Here is a 23,995-nt window from a genome sequence, read left to right as displayed (position 1 = left end):
AATCCCAAGTATGCCCCCCGCCCCAGATTCTCAAAGAAAACAAAGAACAAATTGCCTAATGCATATTTAACTTTTTTTTTTTTTTTTTTTTGCAGTACTGGGGATCGAACTTGGGACCTTCCTTGCACTTGCCACTGAGCTATATCCCTGGCTCAATATTTAACATTTTAATACTGATTTCAATTATGGCTAGACTTCTCCAAAACTGCTTTTCTATATAATCAATAATCAGTTGAGTAAGAAATAATTTTAGCAGTATCAATTCCAATTGGCTTATGTAACTAACATAATTAAATCAGTTGGTTTCTTATGTAACTACAAAATTTGAAAATTTAAAAATAAAGTATCACATTTCAAAGTAAAGGATGATCTAGGAAAATGAAATTGTATTTAAGAAAATTATTCAGTGTAAATGTAAAATGTACTTTTGTAGGGGAAAATTACTAAATGGTTTTTTTTTTTGACTACTGATTAAAATTAGAATATATATCAAATTATTTTATCAAATTCACCTATAGTAGACATTAAATCATATAAAAGGTATTTATTTTGATAAGGACATCTAGTTTGTGGGTTATTCAGTCTTATAGTATATTACAGATTGCTGTAAGGCAGAAGGAATGTCAGGTCCATAAAACAGCAATTTCCCTTACCATCTCATAGGCTGTATTTTCAAGTTTCTAATGTACCTCTTAACACACACACACACACACACACACACACACACACACACACACTCTTTACTGCTTTATCAGAGAATCTTCAGTAAATAAAAAAAAAATCAGACACAACCAGAATAAACTTAAAGGATAAGGGGAACCAGTGAGCATAGCTCAATGGTAGAATGTTTGCCCTGGGTTCAACCTCTGGCACCATTTAAACATGTAAGTAAATAAAAGAAAAAGGTATACATGAGCAAGTGACTTAAAGCTGCATTCTAGTTTCCTCACCAGGTAAAATTAATATTGCCTTTAAAAAGTTTTTAAAATCTTCTCTATAATGAATAATATCTTTAAATGAATGCATGTATAATATATAAAATAAAAAATTCTTCAATGTAAGATATTTTCAAATTGTAAAACTGCTTCATAAATATTATTATTCAAAATAAAAAGCAAAGGGTTGTTGATGGTAGTTCAGTGCAAAGGCCCTGGAGGGGGGAAAGAAAGAAATGAAGAAGAAAGAAAAAAAAGAAAGAAGACTAAAATACAAGGTATTTTAAGAAAGAGTTCTTTAAGGTCAACTTAGACATAGGTAGTGATGTGTTATTTACTTGGCTTTATTAGACATTTTCAAAACAATAACAGCATTCAACTTTCATCATGTCCAAATCTCTTAAGTACTGCAGAATCCTTTCTACTTGGCTTGCTTTGTTCTTTAAACTTGTTTCTCATATTTCTCTTCACTCTCTCCTTATCCAGTCTTCCTTAATCATGTGCCTCTTGCAGTATCTTCGTATGCCCTGATTCTGTGAAATCACCAGTTAGTGTGAAAACTATTCCAAATCTAATTCTTTTGTCTTCTCCTTCGATAACTTCTCTAAGAAGAATAAATCTTTTCTTCTTTTCACTTATAATAAAATCTCATACTATTCAAAATCTTTATTCTTCAGATGTGTGAAATAAAGTGAAGAATAGGCTGTTATTTTCTTTTACTCCACGGCTTAAGACTAAATCAGCTCTCCTGCAATTTGCATCTCATCATTTGTAGTCCATGCCTCCTCCTCTTACTACTTTTTCAAATATCCACCATGCTAGATTCATCTGTGTGACATCTACATCAAGATGAAATTCTTCCTTTCCACTTCCCATTATCAATTTTATAACTTGCTAAACTTTCCACTGCTACCTACGTAGTTTTCTTCACCCCTGAAGGAATTCATGAGCAATGCCTCTGTCAAACCACCTTTCTTTAAGACACAATTTAACTGTCATATGCTGAGTTCTTGATCTTCACAGCTAACAAAGACTTCTTTTCAAAGAGCTATTTGTAATATTTCAATTACACTATTCACTTGGTATTATACACTATTCTAATAGTTTGTCCTACTTTGTCTTATCTCTCCTACTACTCCGTAAAGTTGCAAATATTATTTCTTATTAATCATGGGGCTTGCATACAATAAAATTTAATTTGTTAAATGGTGAACAAACCTAAAGATAAAAAGTTGTAAATGAAAAATCTGATCTAGATAATTTATAAAACAGCTTTAATTCTTATTTTCAAGCATCCTTAAACTTCTCAAATCAAAATGGAGTAAGTCCACATGTTTCAAAATTGCTAGGTTTTAAGACCTGAATCTCTTAGTTAATGTGAACTAAACATTCTTTAGTTTAAAAGTAGTCACCTATTTCAGAAAAATAAAATAATATCTAGTCTGTTTCACAATTGGAAAGATACAATTACATATAAATGTCTTTCACATTTGAATTAAAACAGTCCTGTAAATTTTTACCCATGAAAATATACAAAGCATAATTTAAAAAAATAACACTGGAAGAATAATCAACATGGTATGTGTACATTCTAATCATTTCATCCTGTTACCTACAGAACAGAAATATCCTACCCTTACACATAAATACAAGATGAGTGTCCCTTATTTGAAATGCATAGGATGAGAAGTGTTACAGATTTGAATTTGTCAGGGGGAGTTGGTGATTGTGGTGGTAGAACACGTAGATATAGATATCTAGTTATCACAGACATCCTATACCTAGATAGGACCAAAGTGTAAACACAAAATTCATTTACATTTCATATATACTTTATGCACAGAGCCTGACTTTAATTTTACTCAATATTTTAAATAATTTTTTTGAAAACAAGTTTCAAAGCATAGATTTTCCACCTAGGGTGTCACATAAGGACTCACAAAGTTTTGGATTTAGAAGCATTTCACATTTCAGGAATGCTCAATCTATAGTCCACTGTTAGGTCTATATAACCAACTAGAAAAGTTTCAGAAGTTTGTATAAAATACTAACATACTAGCTAGGGAGAACTACTTGGTAGGTCAAGGCAAGAGGATGACAAGTTTCAGGTTATCCTGTGCACCTTAGCAAGGCCCTTTCTCAAAATAAAATAAAACGAGTCTAAAGATGTAGTTCAATGGTAGAGCATTTTCCTAGTATGGGTAAGGTCCTGGTTCAAGTTTATGCACAGAGTATTGCAACACAAAAACAAAAAACTTTGTGTTTTTGTACTGCAACACAAAAAAACTCCAAGTCACTAACATACTCACAAAATTTAGTATACAGGTGGATGAGGGCATACTTAGTGTATGACACTATTCATTCATTCTGACAAAATTCATAATACATACATAATAGAGCAGATAAACATTAGATGCATACTATTATGCTAACAGATATAAACACCCTCCAACATATATACTTATGTATTAGTAAAGATACTTTTAAAGAAATTAAAATGTGAAATAAGTCTTTATTCTGAATTTTTTTTTATTCTGAATTTAGAGCCCTTCCTAAAATGTTACGTTCTGTGACTTTCTGACATAAGCCAAAATAAACCTTTCTCTCCAAAGAATCTCTATTACATACTTTGAAATAATTCACTAAAGAATAACTGGATTGGGGCTGGGAAAATAGTTTGGCAGTCTAAGCTCCTGCCTGGCAAGTGCAAGGATCCAGGTTAAATCCCTGGTACTACATGCTGTGCCAGCCTCTGAAACCAGGCATGGGAATGCATGCCTCTAATCCCAGCACTGGGGAAATTGAGAAAGGAGGATCACTGAGTCTCAGCTGTGCAGCGAGATCCTGTACAAAATAAATGATTTAAAAAATTTTAAAGGAGAGTATCTGGATTATGATAACTGGAAAAATATGTCTTACAGGTGAGTATCATGGAGGGTGGGGAATGTGAGCAAGGGACAGGCAGATTTTATATACACAAAAATGGAGGTAGGAAGGCATCCAGGGACCCACGCTTCCTGCTAGAGAGCACCAGTTCCAATTCATTCTAATATCACCAGTGTGGAGTGGTCCACAAGGGCAGTATATGTGTAGGTGGGCAGAGAAGACACACTGTTTAAAGAATATCTCTAACATCCCACCAAATAAAAATTCATTTCATTAGTAAATGATTCAAAGTGGTGAGTATAAGGGGGAAGGACAGTAGCAAGGTTAATAAATCTATTATACTGTCTTGAGTGACATTAACTACATTTCCTTAAGTCTTACTTAAATCCAAAAACATGAATAATTAATTTCTAGAGAAAACATACTGATAATAAAACAACATATGCAATAAAGATGTGAGATGTAATTTAGGTTCCAATATTCAAGTTGGGCAAATAATTTTTATAAATTTCAATTTTCCTGATTAAATTTACAGCATTTTTGTAACAATTACAAGTGAAAACAGTCATCACATAAACTTAAATTTATTTATTCCTTTTTTGTCTTTTTCTGACAGCAACTTGCTATACATGCTATTTTAGGCTGGCCTTCAGACTCACTTTGTACTTAGGCTGGCCTCGAACTCACAGCAATCCTTCTGCCTCAGCTTCCCAAGTGCTGAGATTACAGGAGTGCACAAACGCCTCTCTCCAACCTAAGAAGAATTATACTCAGAAGGCAAGGGGAGAGGAAAGAAAGAGCCTGGAGAAGGGGAAAATTGGAGGCAAGCAGGAGTGCTGGAGTGGACAAAGGCACAATGACAGAAGATCAGAAGGTCCAAGGAGACTCTTGTGTAATTAAAGGACACCAGAGGAGCAGTACTAAGGAAGCTGAAAAAGGGCAGGAGTATCCTGATCATGAAGAAGGTAGCATCCTAACTACCACAAGCTGCAGTACACAAATTAAATACCAACTGCAACGTGTAGAACTACATATGTTTAGTGAAATTTGAATGAGTGTAATTATAGGATTGAACTACAAATTTTAGTCAATACTAACAGATGCTCTGTTTAATAAGAAATACAGTAGTACCTTGATTGTCTGTCGAATGACTCCAAGCTCAAACTTTCCTTTTTGTTTTTGTTTTGATTTTATGAGACAGGGTCTTATAGTTCAGGCCGCCCCTGAGCTAAGTATATAGTCTAGGTTAGACTCCAACTTATGGCAATCCTCCTGTAGGCCTCAGCTTTCCAAATGCTAGTTTTACAGGTGTGTGCTACCATGCCCAGCTTAAACTTTCTATTACTTTAACAGCAAAGTTTGAAAAAAATCTGCTTGGTGTTCCTAACTGTTTGATAGTCACAATGAAAATCGAACTTGAAAAGACAGTTAAACATAGTGTCTTGCCATAAAAACAAAAAGGTGATGTTTCAGCCTAGGCTCCACTCTAGTCCAAATAGCACACAGTGCTTATGTTAGTGTGCTAAAACAGTTGTTATTGTGCTTTTTTTGGGGGTGCATTTCAATCATGCAAAATATCGTCATAGCGCCAAAGAAAGTTCCTGATAACAGCAGTAAAGCAAGGAGGAAAAATTTGAGAACCATAATGCAGTTAAACAAAGAAATCATTGTAAAATTTGGTAAAGTCCTAGAAAACTGAATTTATAAGTGTAATTCTTGGGTCTCAGAAACAACTATTTGGTTTTTCATTATTTCTTATTGGAAAAATATGTTCAGTTCTTGAACTTTTCAGTGTTTGAATACAAATTTGGAACAAACTGAGTTTGACAACCAAGGTACTACTTTAGTCGAATAAAGCATCAGGCTAACCTACAGGTTAAAAGTCAACTTTTTAGTTTCTTATTAGACTTTTTAGTCTTAATAATACTTGTAACTGAAGCAGGAAGATCTTGCCTATGCTATTATATAGGGAATTCAAGGTCAGTCTAGACTTCATAGTGATACCTTGTCACAAACAACCAGAAAAAAAGAAAAAAGATATACAATTTTCTGTACTTCTTATTAATATGATACACATTGGGGGGATTATTATATAAAAAGCTTATCAAAATTAACAATAATAACATACAACTGAAAAAAATTTTTATTGTTTAAACGCTCTTTACTCAGAACAATTAAAAGCATGTCTTACTATATTACAATGAGTGAAGAAACTTTTATTTGGCCAAATGGGCCTCTGTTTTAATCACCACAACTGTGGTGCAGATTTTTGTTTGTTTTTGGATTTTTTTGTGGAACCAGGGATTGAACTCAGGCCCTTGCACTTGCCAGGGAAGCACTTATTCCACTGAGCCATCTCCCTGTCCCGCCAATCACCACAACAGACTAAATCCCAAAACAAGCAACATCTGGGGCTGGGGAAGTAGCTTAGCCTTCTATCAAGCTGAAAATATGCCTTAACTACTCTGACACCTTCTAGGAGTCTCTTAGATTGATTGATTGATTGATTGATTGGTTGGCTGACTGACTGATTGACTCACTGATTGCAGTACCGGGTATCAAACTCAGGATGTGGCACTTGCCAGGCAAGCACTTATGCCACTGAGCTATTTCCCCTGCCCGAGCTTCTAACCTTTAAATAAAATTTCTATATTTCAAAAGAGGGGTTATCCTTTAAGGTTTATGCCAAATTCATTCACTCAAAAAATTAAGGCATAACTATGTGCTAAAGAAAGTTAGAGATTCTTTCTGGACAAATAATAAACATATGATTGTACCCTCAAAGTGCCCCAAAAATCTGGTATGAAGCCTTTCCTAATTACTTCCATTGAAAATAGGTTTATTTTGTCAGTGCTTAAAACCCTTAAATGTGTACATGTGTGCATGTACACCTACGTGTGTTATATCTATTGCTAAAATTAGAACTTTCATTTCTTCAGGGCAGAAGCGCTATTTTTCTTAAAAATTCTTAATTTAATACTTGCTCAAATTTGTTGATTGGAATGATGGAGAGAAAAAGGAAGTGTATATATATTACATAGCATGATAAAATTATCTTATCCATCAGAAAACTACTTAAAAGACTCAAAAATCAGACTAACTTCTGTTAGTCACAAGCTAGGTGCTAGCCATGAAGAGAAGTCTAATCTTTGATAAATAGGCAAAATAGAAAAGGATTATCAGGTAGAAAAAAGGGCTGAAGTAGAGAAGAAAAAACTTCAATTAAGAACATAAAATTTGTACTTTTTTCTTCCTTCTCCAAACAAGGGAGGGAAAAATTACAGTTCTTATAGGTAAGTGACTGAATATGGTCATTTTGGAGACAGAGTAAGCAAAATAACTAACCTCATTAGTTCTTCCACTTTATCATCTACATCTAGGTCCTCTTCTGAGGCTTCAAAACTGTATGACCTCTGACCCATGCTATTTGCATGGTAGCGAGTTGGTGACATTTTTCCGTTGGATGTAGACAATCGCTCACTGTTCTCCCTTCCATTTTGATTGGTAGTACAAGGCTGTGGGGAAGTATCATAACTGTTGCTCGGTGATGGGGACATTCCCGAATGTTGGGTCTGTGTAGAAGCTGTAGCTGTGGAGGAAGATGCGGGAACATTGTGGGTAGTATTCCCATATGAACTTCCTCCATAGCTGGACCTTCTTCCAAACTTGTCACTATGCTCTTGATCAAGACGGTCCAGAGTTTCCAAGGCATGGAGAATTTCGTGTTTAGTCATTCCAGTACGCCGAAGGCGCTGAAGTAGATCTATCTGTTCTATGGTAAATCTGGGTTCATCTGTATAGTGAGACATGGTTTCCAGCAAACTAAAAACAAAAAGAAAAAAAGATTTTTAAAAAGGGAGTCTATTTTTTTTTTCAAAAGTTTTACTGATAAACATATAGCAATGAGACAGTTTCAAATCAAATCAAAAGTACAGTTTCAACAAATAATACACTGCATATATTCTTCTTAGTGGTTAATTGCTATACAAGATGCAGACTTGTGATCCTACTTACAAACACCATTAGAAAAAATCATTCTATTCATTAAGAGAATGCAACTATATATCTATCCCAACCACTTTGAATACACAGATACAAAATGGACATTCATCTGTATACCCCATTTTTTTTAAGTTCCGTTATTGAATATTATAGGTGTGTAAACTCAGCAAAATATTCTAAAAGAGTCCAGTAGCCCATAATAGCATTGGGTCTTCTGTTTAACTGGCAATGTCAGAAATTATTGACCTGAGTACCCCACAGCTCAACATAACAACATGGCTTTACTTCCTATATTTCGTCTTCATACTTTTCTACTGGATGGTTAAGACCAAGGTAAAGCAGGACCTGTGCAACAAGAGTTGTAGCTTTTTGATCTGAGAAGGTCAGTGAAATGCCCTCAGGATTTATGCTGAGATCTTGTACCTCAGATTGTAGAACCTTTGTCAGTGTCAGCCATGTGGATGAGTCATGGCCAATGCTTGGCCAATGTCCTCTCTGTGAAAGCCTGAGAGAGTGTCTTCTCTCCATGTGATGGAATAAGGTTTTTTTTTTTTTTGTTCCTCGAATGCCTTCAGGGCACTTTTGGCCAGCTGGAGAGGTGTGAGGTTCGAACTCCAGCAACCTGAGGCTGACAGCTTTGTGGAAGCAGCCACTTAAAGGCCTGAGCTACGGCCAGGCCCCCCGGGAGTCTCTTTATTGACAACATTTCCCAAAGTACATATTATAGAAAATATTTAGCAGACAAATTCCTTTTTTTTGGGGTGGGGGGGTGGGGGTAATGGGAACTGAACTCAGGATCATGTGCTTGCTAGGCAGGCATTGTGCTGTTAAGCTATATCCCTGGCTCCAGATGCATTATTTATCAATATTTTTACTAAAAGTATGAAGACATGTGCCATGCTAAATCTGCAATGCAAATACACTGATACTGACTGATACTGAGTTTATTAGCAAATAGACATAAGATATAAGGCACAATTTATTATAGTGTATCACTTACATTGTTTATATTGGAACTAAAAATTTAGTTATATCAGTAACACCAAAACAACAAATTAAGTAATAAAAGTGCAGTAAGCACAGATTATCTAATAACTTTTTAAAAAAATATTCTAAACTTACTATACTTCAATAGAATATAAATGGAAAACTGCTAAAAAAAAAAATAGTATATATTATCTTGCTTTACCAAGAATGAGCAAAACTGACTTAAACCTCTGAAACTCAATTCAGTAAAAACAAATGATTTGCTTGGCTAAGCCCAAGCAAATATTAACAACCAGCAAAGACACTTAAGTGAAAAAAGTAAGACAGGTATATTTAAAAAAAAAAAAAAAAACTTATTAAGCATCAGTTCATCTACTACTTAGTAACTTCCTAAATTTTCATCTATGTGATGTGTTTTCTCTTAGTATTTATCCTGAAAATGGATCTTTTATGGTTGTAGCCAAATGAAGCTACTCATTTTCTTAGGAAATTGCTTCTACATGTTTCCTTTTAGCACAAGATACCAAAGCACATCAGAAAATGTCTTCAGAGTGAATGACAATCATACAAATTTTTACAACTTAAGATTCCTTTTGTAATACAATCTGACTTTTTGAATACTTGATTTTAAAAAGCAGTTATCATTTTCTATTTTAATTTTTGTTGTTCTAGTGCCAAAATGATTCACAGCATACAGTAGACACTCAATAAATACTTGCTAAGAAACACAGAGGTCAAGTAACATTCTCCTATGTGATCTAGGCCAGCCCCATTAACCTGCTGGAGTTTTGTTTCTTCATTCCTCTAGATTGTACTAATTCCTTGTAGTATATATTATTTATTTGATTTTATTTCATGCTGATCAATTTACTCTAAGGAAACTAAGGCTCAGAGTACTTTTGTATCTTGAAAAAAAACAAAATTAAAAATAGAAAAATAAATTTTAAGCCTACACTTTATTGACTCCAAAACCAAACATTATTTTGAATGGCAATATACTGTAATACTTACTAAAATGAAAGGATTTGGGATATAGGCTGTTGTATTCCTTTAAGTCTCCAGTTAAAATGGTTTAGATAAATCACTCTACTGATGTACTAGCAGGTCACAGCAATTAAAGCCTTAGTTCAATTTAGAATTTATATTTACTTTCTGAGTTTGAAAAGATTTATAATTTATTTCTTTGTAAGTGGACAGCTAGTTGTCCAATATCTTTCACTGAATAATATACCTACTCCCTGATCTGAAAGGTTACTTTTATTATATACAAAAATTCCATATGAATTTATAACTACATTTGGATTTTCTATTTCATTGTCGTGTTTTTCAAACATTTGTTAAAATAAGCAGGCAGAATTTTTATGTGATGTTCTCTAGTTTTACAAACAAACTCAATAAAAATTAAACACACATGTTCTAGAACACAAAATATTAAGCTCAGACCATTTGCACCCATGGGCCACAGTATCTGCTCTGTACCTAGACTATGATCTGCTTTTGTCCAAAACTCATTTGTGCCAAGATATCCATTATAAAACAAAGACCTGTTTTCATGATTATATTCCTTTTTTAAATTTTTTTTTATTTTAGGGAATGGTCTACAGGGTGTTCAGAGTCTCACTACTAGATCGAACTCATAGTGATCTGCCTGTTTACAGCCTCCCAAGAGCTGGGATTACAGGCATACGCCACCACGACCAGTCTTAATTGCCATCTCAGCGTGCCCCAGGGGCGGGGCCAGCACAGCAGTTCCAGGGATTGAACCCCTGACCCCTGCGCCTGCTTGAGCTATTTGGCTGGCCCTTGATTACATTCTTTTTTAATTGTCTCAGTATAGTCTATTTTTTATGAAAAAGTTTAAAAATATAGAAAAGTTAAAATAAGGGCCAGCCAAATAACTCAGCGGATTAAAGTGCTGGGCTGGGGGTTCGATCCCCAGGCCTGCTGTGCCAGCCCCACCCCTGGGGTGTGCTAAGATGGCAATTGGGACTGGGCATGGTGGGGTGTGCCTGTAATCCCAGCTCTTGGAAGGCTGTAAACAGGCGGATCACTATGAGTTTGATCTAGTAGTGAGACTCTGAACACCCTGTAGACCATTCCCTAAAATACAAAGAAAAAAAAAGTTAAAATAAGTTTACAGTAAACATCCCATATACTAACCACCTAAATTTTCTTTTTACATTTTCACTAATACATATATAACTTTCATTTGCTTACCCATCTCCAATTCATTGCATTTTTAAAGCATTTAGAAAGCAGTTACAGATATATATACACTGTCCTCTAAACAGTTTAGCATAAATGTCATTTTAGAGCTTACTATTTAGCTGGTTCTTTTCTCTTTTGAGGCAAATTTTATGCCTGCAATCTGAACAGTTTTGAGAAGCACGTACCCTCTGAAACTTAATCTATCTGAAGATGCAGAATATTTCCCATCATCCAGTAAGTTCCCTTGGCCATCCTCCCCGCCAATCTTTGTCCCTTTCCCTCAGAAACAACTACTGTTCAGTTTTTTCCCCCATGATTACTTTTGTCCATCTTATAAATCTTATTATACTCTATTATTTTGTGTAAATCTTTTATTGAGCTGTTTTTGATGTTCATAGATGGTATTCTATGTTTTAGCATGTTTGTTCCTTTTCATTCATGTGGAGTTAGACCACTGACTTATGTATACATTCTACTGATGGACACATGGATAATTTCCAGTTACTGAAAAGGCTATTGCTAATGTTGTGTTTATTATATTTTTTTCATAATTTCCTTTTTAGTTCCCCTGCCCCATAACATAGCATCACCTCTCTGCAACAGGAAAAATACTTGCAATCAAAGTGATTCACTTATTTTCTCCTGATCAATTTCAATAAATCTGTATACTTTGTTCAACACCAAAAAATTCAGCCCAGTATGGTAGCACACATCTGTAATCCCAGCACTCTGGGAGGCTAAGGCATAAGAATCACAAGTTTAAACTCAGCATGGGCAACTTACCATGACTCTGTTTAAAAAAAAAAAAAAAAAAATTTTAAAAAAAGGCTGAGGATATAGCTTAGTGGTAGAGCATTTGTATAGCATATGGAAGGCCCTGCACAGAATGAAAATACATTTTGTAGCGTTATTAGTTTTCTCTACCTTGATTTACACGTGCATTGTATTACACAGGTTATGTATACCCTTTGAAATTTCATCAAAATTAAGATACTGTTGATTTATGCATTTCAGAAGTATATTTTACTTCAATGAAAAAAGTTTCCTGATAAAGTTAAGTGGATAGTTTCCCAACAGCTCATATAAGACACTTAACTCATTACTCTCTGTTTAAATCTTTAGTTCTTCATTTATTCTATCAAGTGTCTTAACAATATCTCACTCTTTTGAAGTTTTTTAAAAAGAAATTGACTAATACAAATAATTTACCTTTTAGTGTATTGATTTGGTAAATTCTGGTTTCTATATATCATCATTTTCTCTTGAAAACGTAGTAACTTGTTCTGTTGCTATCTTTTGGTCTTCATCTTAGTAAAACATTTCATAAACTGATCTTTTTAGATATGTGAATTGAAGAACTATCTTACAATATGGACAAAAAACAAGCTTGATATTTTCCTATCCTATTTATATTAGAGCATATAGTAATTTCTGTACAATTTCTCAAACCTTTCCCTGTATGGACTACCACTGTATATTAGCATAAAATAAAAATGTATGAGTTTCATCAATTATTAAAAAGCATCCATCCTAATGCTTAAAAAGAAGCGTTAGGGAACTAAAGCATCTAAAACAATGTAATACTTTATATATCATTTTAGAAGTACAGATAATTGGAAACTACTTTTATCCCAAAAGTCACAAAAGGAGAAATAGTAGTCATCTATTAATTTTTATTCCTAGAACAAGTCATTGTTTCTAAGAACACATTCTGGGACTGCCACTTGGTAACATTCACCTTCTGGTGAAATGGATAGGCATACAAGGAGACCAAGTCTTACTCTCTTCACATTTTGGTAGATGAGGAGTAAATGGGATGGATCATCAATATAACTATGCTCAGGTACAGGAGGATGTTAGTCTGGCAAATTCTTCACTGTGTAGAAGGTAGTTTGTCAGAGAACAAAGGAAGAAATGTGAAATGTAACAAAGTGATTCAAAGTGATTCATAAAAAGCTCTCTGTGGATGTTCCAGTAATTCCTAACTCTTATACATTCCTGCTCTTATCTTCTTTTTTTTTTTTTTTGGCGGAACTGGTGATTGAACTCAGGCCCTTGTGCTTGCCAGGGAAGCACTTATTCTACTGAGCCATCTCCCTGACCCTCTTATCTTCTGGTGGGAAATAATAAATTTATTTCTCTTTATGTTTTACCTTCCTTAATTAGATAGATGTCCATAGCTTGTACCAAAAGAGGTCCCTAATCTAAACACACCTAAAGCAAAACCATTCACAGATGCAAATGGAGTGGATAAGCACTCTAGAGTGGAAGACATAAAGAGAAGGATCATATCATGCATGTGATACTGAAGATAACAGTAACTTACTGAGTAAATACCAAGATCAGAAACTCTCTTGGACATTAAGAATAATTGCCCAATGTGCATTAACATCAACAAAGGCATACAATATGGCATTTTCAAATTTAATATCTCATATTGTATCTAGATTAAGCACATAATCATGAAATTACAGTACTAAATGATTTATAAAGGTCATCTAAGTCCACAATACCAGCAATTATTGTATAAAAGAAAAAGCAGGAAAAAATTAAATTTATTTTTCTATGCATGAGGATTATTCACACGATGAGGAACATACTTTACTGTAAATTACTAAACTGAATGCAGACTCAGGTCAACAATATTTGAAAATGAGAAGAATTTTAACAGATAATAATAATGCAGACAATGTTTAAAAATTAAAGAACAATTCAGAAATTATGGTTCAGTTCATAAACTGATGTCTTACACTGTATCATGAGATTAATAGTATTTTCCAATAAATTTTAATACCCACTGAATATATACTTCCATCTTCTTGGATAAAGAAGAGATCCTAAATATATGTACTTTTATAAACTAAATTCTATAAACATGTAAAACAAGAGGTTAAAGCACTGACATATGATTAATCCTGAAATCCCATAGGCAAAAAAGGTTCACTGTTACTTTACTTATTATAAAGCATCAACAGCTAGTAACATTGTACTGGATAATAAAGCTTTTTTTCTTCAGCTGGATTCTGCTGCTTTTACCTTTTTATTTAGAATGACTAGGCAAAAGTTTTGTTTTGCACATGAAGTATTTACTGCAGGATGATTTAACACATCTAGAGTCAATAATAATATTCAGCAGCTGAAGATGCACCTAGGCCCTTCTTACTACTTTTGACAAGTTGTTCTCTTTCTCAGTTATTACTGTCAAAGGAGTGGCAGTTTTAAAATAAGAAAAAAGGCAAGAAGTGAAAATAAGTAAGAAATGAAGTTTCACTAGGAACTGAGCTTAACAGTTCCTAATTCAACTGATTCTATAATTCAAATCAAGGTAGAGCTGTAGAGGCCACGACTATAGATAATGACCTACAGTGTGTCAATCACACTTTAATAGTTTTGAAATTACTACTGATTAAGACTGAGGGCTTTTCTCCCCCACTGCAGTTATCTTACAGACACTGGGGGGGGGGATCTTTCAATGTCTTTGAAATGGCTCCAAAAATTTAGTTTGCTATATGAAATTCTCTTTGTGTGGTAAGCACTTAGAATGTACTTCCTTCTGCCATCCAGAGCATGATGTCCTATCAGATCTCATGAGAGAACTTGGAGCTTACTCCTTCTCTCCTTGAAAATATTAAGTCATATTACACTCTCACATGTAACATCTTTAAGTCTAGTCTCTTTTCTCTTAGCAACTTGCTCTTCTTTGAGGAATGTTATATCACACCTCACTAGACCCCCAAATGTGAATGACTGAAGCCTACTTGACTTCAAAATACATATAAACTCAAGAGTTTGACAAATACTTTGATAGCTCTGGCTATCAGAGACCTCATAAGTTTGAAGCCTCACCTGCCAACACCAGCAGTGCCCTCTACTATGGAGTGAATTTATGTGTCTTCCAGTCTTCTCTGATCTCCATTGTGGTTGTCAGGGTGGGAACCGCTCCTATAAAGGTATACCTCAATCTTAGACTTTCCACAAAAGCCAACATCCATCCTAAATGAGCAACTAGCTTGGCTAATTCTGGCACCCAGTCACTAGTACTTAAATGTCCTTGTTTATTAGTATATTCCCTGTGAGTTTTGTTTGCACGAAAATCTCCATATGGTTATGCACCAAGAGTCTAAAGGAAAATTCTCTTTCTGTGGTAAATGGAGAGTAAACCATACAACTTATTAAATACTTTGAACATACCCATATTTCTACCACACATTACAAAATCGAAGTAAAAATATGTAAGTTTACAGAGGGAGACACAAATTTGGGGTGGAAACAAGGAACTGGAGACCACTTAAGACAAATATTGTTCACTCAACTAATTAAGTTTCTGTTATGTGTGAGGCCTTCTCTGTACTGCATCATGGAAGATGCAATAAGAAATAAACCAGGCAAAAATTTCTGTCCTCATGATGCTTACAATATATTGGCTACTGAGCACAGCCACTGATAAATAAATGGTTTAAGAAAAGGAAACCAAGGCTCAAAAAGATTTAAGCACCTTCTCAAGGACACACCTACTTAGGAGAAATGGGCTATTCTAGAAGCTTTTCACTGAAGAGTCTCAATGTTGGGTTTAGCTTGAATGAGAACCTAAACAACACAGAAAACCTTTCTATTAATTGCACTGTAAAAGTGTTAACCAAAATGGAAAAAAAAAATTTTAAGTGAAGCATAGATTCCACTAAATTTTAGAAAATATTTATGCTGAACATATTCTGTAGTAGAATCTAAAGATGCACTTAATGAGCTAATAGATATGCTATCTAATAGCTAATGCTCTATCTCCTGTAATATCTGATATTCCCAGAATATGCTTATTAGAGGGCTATTTAACATGAACTGGTGGTTATAGTTCATATCCTAGGCACAAAAATACTCTTAGCATAATATTACCATCTCAATTTCTTTTCTTTCTTTTTTTTTTGCCTGACTTCAAAGAAAAGCTAGCGATTACATTAGCTAACAGGCTTAACTATATTTTATCTGTAGTAGCTGAACAGACAAGGCTAGGGTGTTTGGAGTTTACATACAAAAAGGCAACACTAAGCTAAAAGGCTTCCAATACTCAGTTTCTCCCAGAGTCTAACACTAGTGCTCTCCCATAGTTAGCTATCTATCTCACAAGCTTCTAGGCCACTAAGCAGTAAAAAATGACAGTAATTTTATGTTTAATGGAAAATGAATGTCAAAATCCAAAGTTGAAAATATGAATGATAAAAGAGGTTGATTTTTTATCATTCAAAAATTCATTCACATAATTATGACACTTCATCTCAATGTCAAATCAACATACCATTTGATTCTTTTTCTTAAAAATTCTTTTAACTCTACAAATGTCTGTTGTCAGATATCAATCATAACCATAATGAATTCTTTATTAACCCAGTTAAGGGGATAAAAATTGATAAGGACTAGATACTTACACTACTGGAAAGGAACTGAGCATACTTTACATGAGGCGGATCAGTAGTCTTTCCAGAGATGATCAACGTTCTGTATCATTCTGTAGAATAAAAATAGAAAATTGAAAAAATTTATGCTATTTGAGGGTTAAACTATTTACCTGCATTAACTTACATATGGTAAGAATTAATATTAGCTAATCACATTTAAAAATCAGTTTGTAATTTTGAAGTGGAACACTGGTTTGAAGTGGTTAAAAAAAACCAGAAAAACATCACTGGTAGCCTTCCAAATAATTCACTTGAAAAAATAATGGAAGTTATACACTTAAAGCTTAATTCATTATCAGGAACCACTCAGGAAGAATTAAATATGCAGTAGAACATATATTATGCTGATACTTAATATAACTTTTTAATAGTAAGATCAGGGCATTCACAAAGAATCCTATAAACAATAAGCCCTGGAACGATTATAACTAAATGTCTTAATTATCAGGTAAATTGTGGAGTCTAATTACAAGTAAGTATATTACTTTTTTTCCCATAATTTTATTGAGAAACAAATAGCAATGAGACAGTTTCAAATCAAATTGGTAAGACAGTTCCCATAATAAACACACTGCATACTCTCTTCCTAGTGCTTATTTGCTATACAAGATGCAGACATGATATCCTATTTACAAACACTATTAGAACAAATCCCTCTATTCATTAAGAGAATGTAACTATATATCCTAACCATTTTGAATACACAGATACAAAATGCACATTCGTATATTACTTTTTTAAAAAATATTTATTTATTTGATACAGGATCTTGCTACACAGTTCAGACTCATAGTGATCTTCTTGTCTCAGCCTCCCCAGTGCTATAATTACAAGTGTGCATCATCACACCCAGTTTCAGGGCTGGCATGGCATGTGGTACTGGGAACTGAATTTGGGTCCTTGTACTTGCCAGGCAGGAACTTAAGAGTGCATGTTACTTTTTAAATTAACATTATTTTGAATGAGTTAATTTCCCTAACCCTCAATTTCCATATCTATACAATAGGGATAACAGACTTTGTAAAAAATATTAAATAGGTGTGATGACGCACTTAACAAACTATCAAGTAGTGGCTATTACCACCAATTTGAACACCCATGTTACATTTCAGATGACCTAATACAGTGCACATTAACAATAGAGGAGTCTATCCATCTTTTGAATTGTATTCTACTGCTTTACTTGCCATTGAGACACTTTGATCCATTCCATTCATACAAAGGTCTTCCCCCAAAAAATGAAATCTACTATTCATAGTTTACAAAACCAAAAACTGTCATGACTAAAATTTATTAGCAGTTTCAAAACATAATCTATATAGATAACTATTTCTATCAACTCTTAAGTTGAGATTACAAATTAGACAAAAATTAAGAGATGCTAATGTTAAAAAACCACCTCATTACAATACACTCAGCAATGAATTATATTAAACAAGACCAAAATGTCTAACAATGACTAATCATATATGTGAAATATATAGAGTAAAGTTAGAAATCTTTCACATTTGAATATCCTAAAATGTAGCGTTACGAAGTTCTTGCTGTAATTTCCCTGTTGATTAAAAAAAATCTGTCCTAAAAAATAGATGCAAAATATAAAGAAAATCTACTGAAAACATTGTTGATTACATTGCCTTCTATATATTCATACTCCAGGTGGATGCAACATAAAAGGTAAAAAAAAAATTCATAGCAACATCTTTTATAGCAAAATTTAGAAAATACATCATATACATATTTGTAAGACAAGGAACACACACATAAAAAAGACATAAAAAATTGAAATTTTCTTACTATGGAAAAAAATAAACCAAGCAATTTAATCAGAAAAATTATCCCTCCTGTAGAGAAAGAGCAGATCCAAGTAATTAAGTTTACAAAACATATTCAAACATGCTATAAATCAGGCCAGGTACAGAGGTGCAGACAGCACTCGGGAGGCTGCTGCAAGTTCGAGGCCAGCTGGAGCTACATAGCAAAGTCAAGGCCAGCCCATAACTACACTGTGAGACTGTCTCAAAAAAATCCCAAAAACATAAAAATAAATAAAAATTTTAAAAAAACACATTTCCTTCACACAGCTATGGGACTCAGGTACAGTACTCCTACAATCGGAAGGCAATTAGCACAAGGACTTAGGGAAACAGCTTGATACTTTTTACAACCTAAGTATGGTCTAGATATGCAATCCAAAAACTGGGTTCTAGTCATTCATCTGATTTAAACTATGTCTGTCCATTCACAACCTTGAACCTGAATGTCTCTAGTATTTTTGTTCAACTCAAATGTCCTTCCAAAGACAAAAGTAAAAAGATCTATCCATAGCATGCCATGTTATTGAGTAATAAAAAATGATGCCATGAAAAAAAAAACAAAAAACACTCAAAGAAAATAACAATTTAACAATGCCAAATCACCTTAGGAAATCCTGAAAAGACTGGTATCTCTTCAAAAGGATACCATCACATTTTATTAATCTAAATGTGACAGTCCTTTAAAAAGGAAACTAGCAATATATTTAAATTTAAAGTATTTATAACTTTAACTTGTTAATTCTACTCTGGAGAATCAATCTCATAGAAATAAAAGTGCTTTTGCATAAGGAAATATAGTGCTTATTTTCAAATTTCTTTTCTCTACAAAGAATTGTTACAATTATTACAAGAATGGCTGAGTAAACCTAAAATATATTTTGACCAATAAAAACAATACAATTATTATATTCTAAGATGACGTGGTGGGATTTTTGCAGTATATTCTAAAACAGCAAAATGCAATTTTTAAAAATTATACAGTAAGGGCCAGCCAAATAGCTCAGCAGAATAAAGCAGCTGCAAGCAGGCACTGAGGCTGGGGGTTCAATCCCCAGGCCTGCTGTGCCAGCCCCACCCCCAGGGTGCGCTGAGATGGCAAATGAAACTGGTCATGGTGGTGCGCACCAGTAATCCCAGCACTTGGGAGGCTGTAAACAGGAAAATCACTACAAGTCCAATCTAGTAGTGAGGTCCTGAACATCCTGTAGATCCTTCCCTAAAATATAAATAAATAAATAAATATTATACAATAATTTGAGTTGTGAAAGAATATCCTTTTATGTATGTGCTTATGTTAATATGCAACCTATGTAGACACATACACACATATGCACATATATATATCCATGTACATAAGCACAGGAAAAAAACAGATGGTCAATAGGCAATGGAAATACAGAAAGAATTAGTGTGTATAGAAAACAGGTCAAAAATTTATGCAAATGGCTTGGAAAGATAAAAATATCAGGGAAGGAAAAAAACAGACATAATGATGTGTGTATGCATATGTAACAGACAAGTATATATATTTTCTCTAAAATATTCTGCCATCAGAAATGAGTTGTTTTTTTTTTTTTTTTTTTTGGTGGAACCAGGGATTGAACTCAGGCCCTTGCACTTCCTAGGGAAGCGCTTATTCTACTGAGCCATTTTCCTGGCCCCAGAAATGAGCTCTTAATTAGGTATTAGTTAAGGTTATCAAAACATAACATAAAGAAGTCAGATTGACCAAAGAAGAAATGTACTACTAGCATTGCTAACCTTTGAAGAAAAACAACATTACATAAGATCAGGTTGAGCAATGAAGAATCATACCATCAGTAATGTTAACATTTGAAGAAAAACACCCAAGAAAATCTATTAAGAATAAGAATCTATACATACCATGTCACAAATGTGGTAAGTAGGGTCTTTTCACCTTAGTTTCTCCCTTTAATATAAAAAGTACTAACTGGAATAGAAATGTTCAACTCATATAAAGGTAAACATGAACTTCAAAAGACATAATAAAAGGCAGATGGGTCTCACCTTCTGAACACCTTTTTCTTTTTTAACCAGATACCATTTATAGTTTCTCGAACACTCTGCCTTTTGCATATGCTTGCACATGTGTGAATATATGTTAAAAATAAATTCCTAGGGAAGGAACATTATAGCAAAGCATACTTTTATTTGTGGTGTTATACATAAGAGTATATAATATGAATTATGGATTGTGTCAAACTATCTGCCTAAGAGGCACTAATTTAAATGTTTTTCTTTTTTAATTTATTTGGGGGGGGCAGCTCAGCCCACCAGGGGGCGGGGCTGGCTGGCATGTGGTGCTGGGGCATTGAACCGTGGTCCCTGTGCTTTGCTAGGCTTGTTCTAAGTAGGTGCTTTAGATCACTGAGCCATCTCACCAGCCCAAGAGGCACTAATATATACACCCACCTTTCAGAACTGTTCAAATTGTGACTAGTAGTTACAGTGGAATTTACATTTTACAGCCTGGCGTATATGTGTTTCACCAACAATGGTAAACACAGTCAAGTGTGGTTGACACACACCTGCGAACACCATACTCAGGAGGCTGAGGCAGGAGAATCTACAAGTTTGTGGCCAGCCTGGGCCATGTAATGAGTTCAAGGTAAGTGAGACTCTGCCTCCAAAAAAAAGTAAACACGAAGGGCAGAATATTTAAATCAAGGAAGAGAGGAATTAGCAAAAATGAGTATAAGCTTTAGAAGAATGCAAAGTATAAAACATGAGGGTGAAAGAGTCAGCTTATCTATAGGACAGGCACCAATCAAGCTGTCTAAAAGAGCTAACAGGAGATATGGCAAGGTCCAAGCAATATTTCAATACCAAAAAACAATTCTTAGATTTGAAATAGTTATTCTAGAACCCATGTTTCTACACCTTTTTAGCCTGTCTAAAGGTAAAATTAGAATTTAGCTCAAAGATCTCACTTGTCTCTATTTTTTACTCTAGAATAAGACAACATTATATAAGAAAACAGCATGTTACAATGTGCTAACCAGAGGTTAGTTTTACTGCTAGAAAAGGGTTTCAAGAAAGCAGAAATGACAAAGTTACTCTCCTATGTCAGGAGTTACTCTCCTAGGTCAGACAATGGTAGTGCATATGTAATCACAGCTACCTGGGAGGCTGAGGCAGTCATCAAAATCACAAATTCCAGGCCAATCTGAGCAATGCAGAGATACCCTGTCTCAACATTTAAAAAAGGGTGGTAAAGAATATGTGTCAGTACTAGAGTGTTTGTAAAGCATACAGGTGCTCTAGGTTCAATCTTTAGTACTGAAATGTCCTTGTTTCACTCCTCAACACATAAAAACAAAAAGTCACTCCTCCTTATAAAGCAGGGATAGGGAGACAATGTAATAGAAAAACAATTTACTGATTAGTATCAGGTTACTTTAGTTTATCTTTCTGCAAAATGACTAACATGAAGGGAACTTCAATTTCATGCTATCTCAAAGCAGCTGGTCTTGGAAATTTGGCTACCATCTTCTTTTTGATCTTGATTTTTCTTAGAAGGTCAGATAAACAACCCAGTTCCACTACAATTTTTAGATTGGTCTCTTGTGGCCTAGTGTAAGAGCTTAGTCGAAAACAACAGCCTCCTCTAATTTTTATTCAGTAAGGCTCACATTGAATCCAGCTTTATCAATCTGAAATATCCAGTAAAAATAAAACAAAATACAGTCAAAGATGGTAACTTCTGCTTGTAATCACAGCACTAAGGAGGCTATATATAAGTTTGCTGTGAGTTTCAAGCTAGCCTGGGTTACATGATGAGTTCAAAGCCAGCCTGGAATACAGAACTGAACATCTCAAAAATGAATGTAAAACAAACAAAAAATAACCAACCAACCAACCTCCTCAGGCCCCAATTTATATATAGTTCTGTTTTCTTCTTCCTGTATTTAGGGCAGGGTCTACAGGGTCTGCAGATCGTACTCACAGTAATTCTTAGGTGGCTGCACTCTGCCTAAGCAGGTGCTGTAGTCCGCTGAGCTATTAGGCCAGCCTCCCAAATGTATATATTAAAATACCGAAGTGCATAATTCTTACCTGAAAATTAAATATTATTGGTATTTTCAGTTTACAGGTGGAAGTAAATCTACTTTTTTAAAAAAATGTATTCAGTACAGGGTCTATAGGGCCACACTACACAGATCAGACTCTTGGTGATCTTCCTGTTTTCAGCCTCCTAAGTGCTGGGGTTAAGGTGCGCAACACCACACTCAGTCTCAACTGCAGTGTCAGCGTGCTCCGGGTTGGGGACTGGAATGGCACATGGGATCAAACTTGGTCCCTGCTCTGCCTAAGAAGGCATTTTAATCCACTGAGCTATTCTGGCCTGCCCTAAAATCTATCAATCAATCAATCAATCAATCAATCAATCAATCTTTCTTTCCTTCCTTCCTTCCTTCCATCTTTCCTTCCTTCCTTCTTTCTTTCTTTCTTTGGTACAGAGTCTTGCTACACAGCTCAGAGTTACAGTGATCCTCCTATCTCAGCCTTCTCAGTGCTGAGATTACAGGCATGTGGCACCATACCTGGTTTCAATGGCTGATACGGCGTGCCTGGGGGCCACACTGCATGTAGTACCAGGGATTGTGCTTGCCAGGCAGGTGCTTAGACTGCTGAGTCATCTCCCCAGCCCAATAAATCTACTTTCTGACAAGACACATAATTTTTTTAAAATACATGGGTATATAAATAAAAATAAACTTACCTAACAAATGGAAATTTAAAAAACTAAAACCTCAATACTACATAAAAATGAAGATCCATCCCCTTAGTTCTCAGTTTTTAAAAGACAAATACTGTTTCCTATGAAGGCTTATAAAACAAATAAAATATACACAGAACTGCATGTTATTTGGGATATAACTCTCTTTCACTGGTGACTAAAAAATTATGAACAATTTACAAATATGTATAAGTGAAGAAAGAACAAAATAATAACTGCATATGCCCTATCACCCAGCTCAAACTGTTAACCTTAAAGCTAATCTTATATCCCTTCCCCATTCCATTCCCCTGATCCAACAGATATTTTTCAGTGAATTCCAAATATCTCATTATTGCAACATAATCGTTGACATGCTTCAATATCTAGTTTCCAAATCCACTATAGATTAGACATAAAAACTTAACAAGTGGCTAGTAGAGTATAAAAAGGCTTAACCACCAGGAAAATTGATAAACTACCCAAAAAGAAAAAAGTAAATGAAAACAACTTATTTAGTTGTAAATAAACATGACAATAATGACTTGTCCAACAGTTAGGATTTGTTTTCTAAAGTGGCAGAAAACTATGTGGTATATTTGCTTTAAAAAGACAAAATAGTTCAAAGTTAGTATTTTAGGAAGGTGTTTTACTTATGGCAAACATTTTCTTCCTTAAATAACATGAGAGAAACAAAGCTTTACTTACATTCAGCAGTGACTTGAGAGATTATGAGCTTGAGGTGAAGAATGTTTGGTAATAAGTGAGGAAACTACAGTTTCACAGAATGAGAAATTTAAATACATCAAGAATAGAACACTGATTTCTCCTGAGGTACAGGATCTCAGGATAAATCCTGAGGGCATTTCACCGACCTTCTCAGACCAAAAAGCTACAACTCTTGTTGCACAGGTCCTGCTTTACCTTGGTCTTAACCATCCAGTAGAAAAGTATGAAGACGAAATATAG

The 23,995-nt window shown here is 34.5% G+C and overlaps 1 protein-coding gene across 10 annotated transcripts in view; it reads right to left on the bottom strand.

Moving 5' to 3' along the window:
* Hmbox1 (homeobox containing 1) overlaps positions 1 to 23,995 on the bottom strand; it is a 236,691-nt gene that overhangs the window by 111,193 nt on the left and 101,503 nt on the right. For 9 of the 10 annotated variants that reach the window (XM_023714679.1, XM_023714675.1, XM_004630703.2 and 6 more), the window contains exons 2-3: positions 16,439 to 16,518; positions 7,167 to 7,643 (exon numbers count right to left, since the gene is read on the bottom strand). In XM_023714679.1, the coding sequence (XP_023570447.1) occupies positions 7,167 to 7,643; positions 16,439 to 16,461 (500 nt within the window). In that variant the 5' untranslated portion in view covers positions 16,462 to 16,518. Of the gene's footprint in view, positions 1 to 7,166; positions 7,644 to 14,864; positions 14,961 to 16,438; positions 16,519 to 23,995 lie in introns of all 10 variants that reach the window. The other variant, XM_023714677.1, reaches the window with a different exon arrangement.

Source organism: Octodon degus, unplaced genomic scaffold (genome assembly GCF_000260255.1).
Source record: "Octodon degus isolate 3935 unplaced genomic scaffold, OctDeg1.0 scaffold00036, whole genome shotgun sequence".
In the NCBI taxonomy this organism is placed as follows: Eukaryota; Metazoa; Chordata; class Mammalia; order Rodentia; family Octodontidae; genus Octodon; species Octodon degus.
This window is presented reverse-complemented; position numbering and strand designations above follow the sequence as displayed.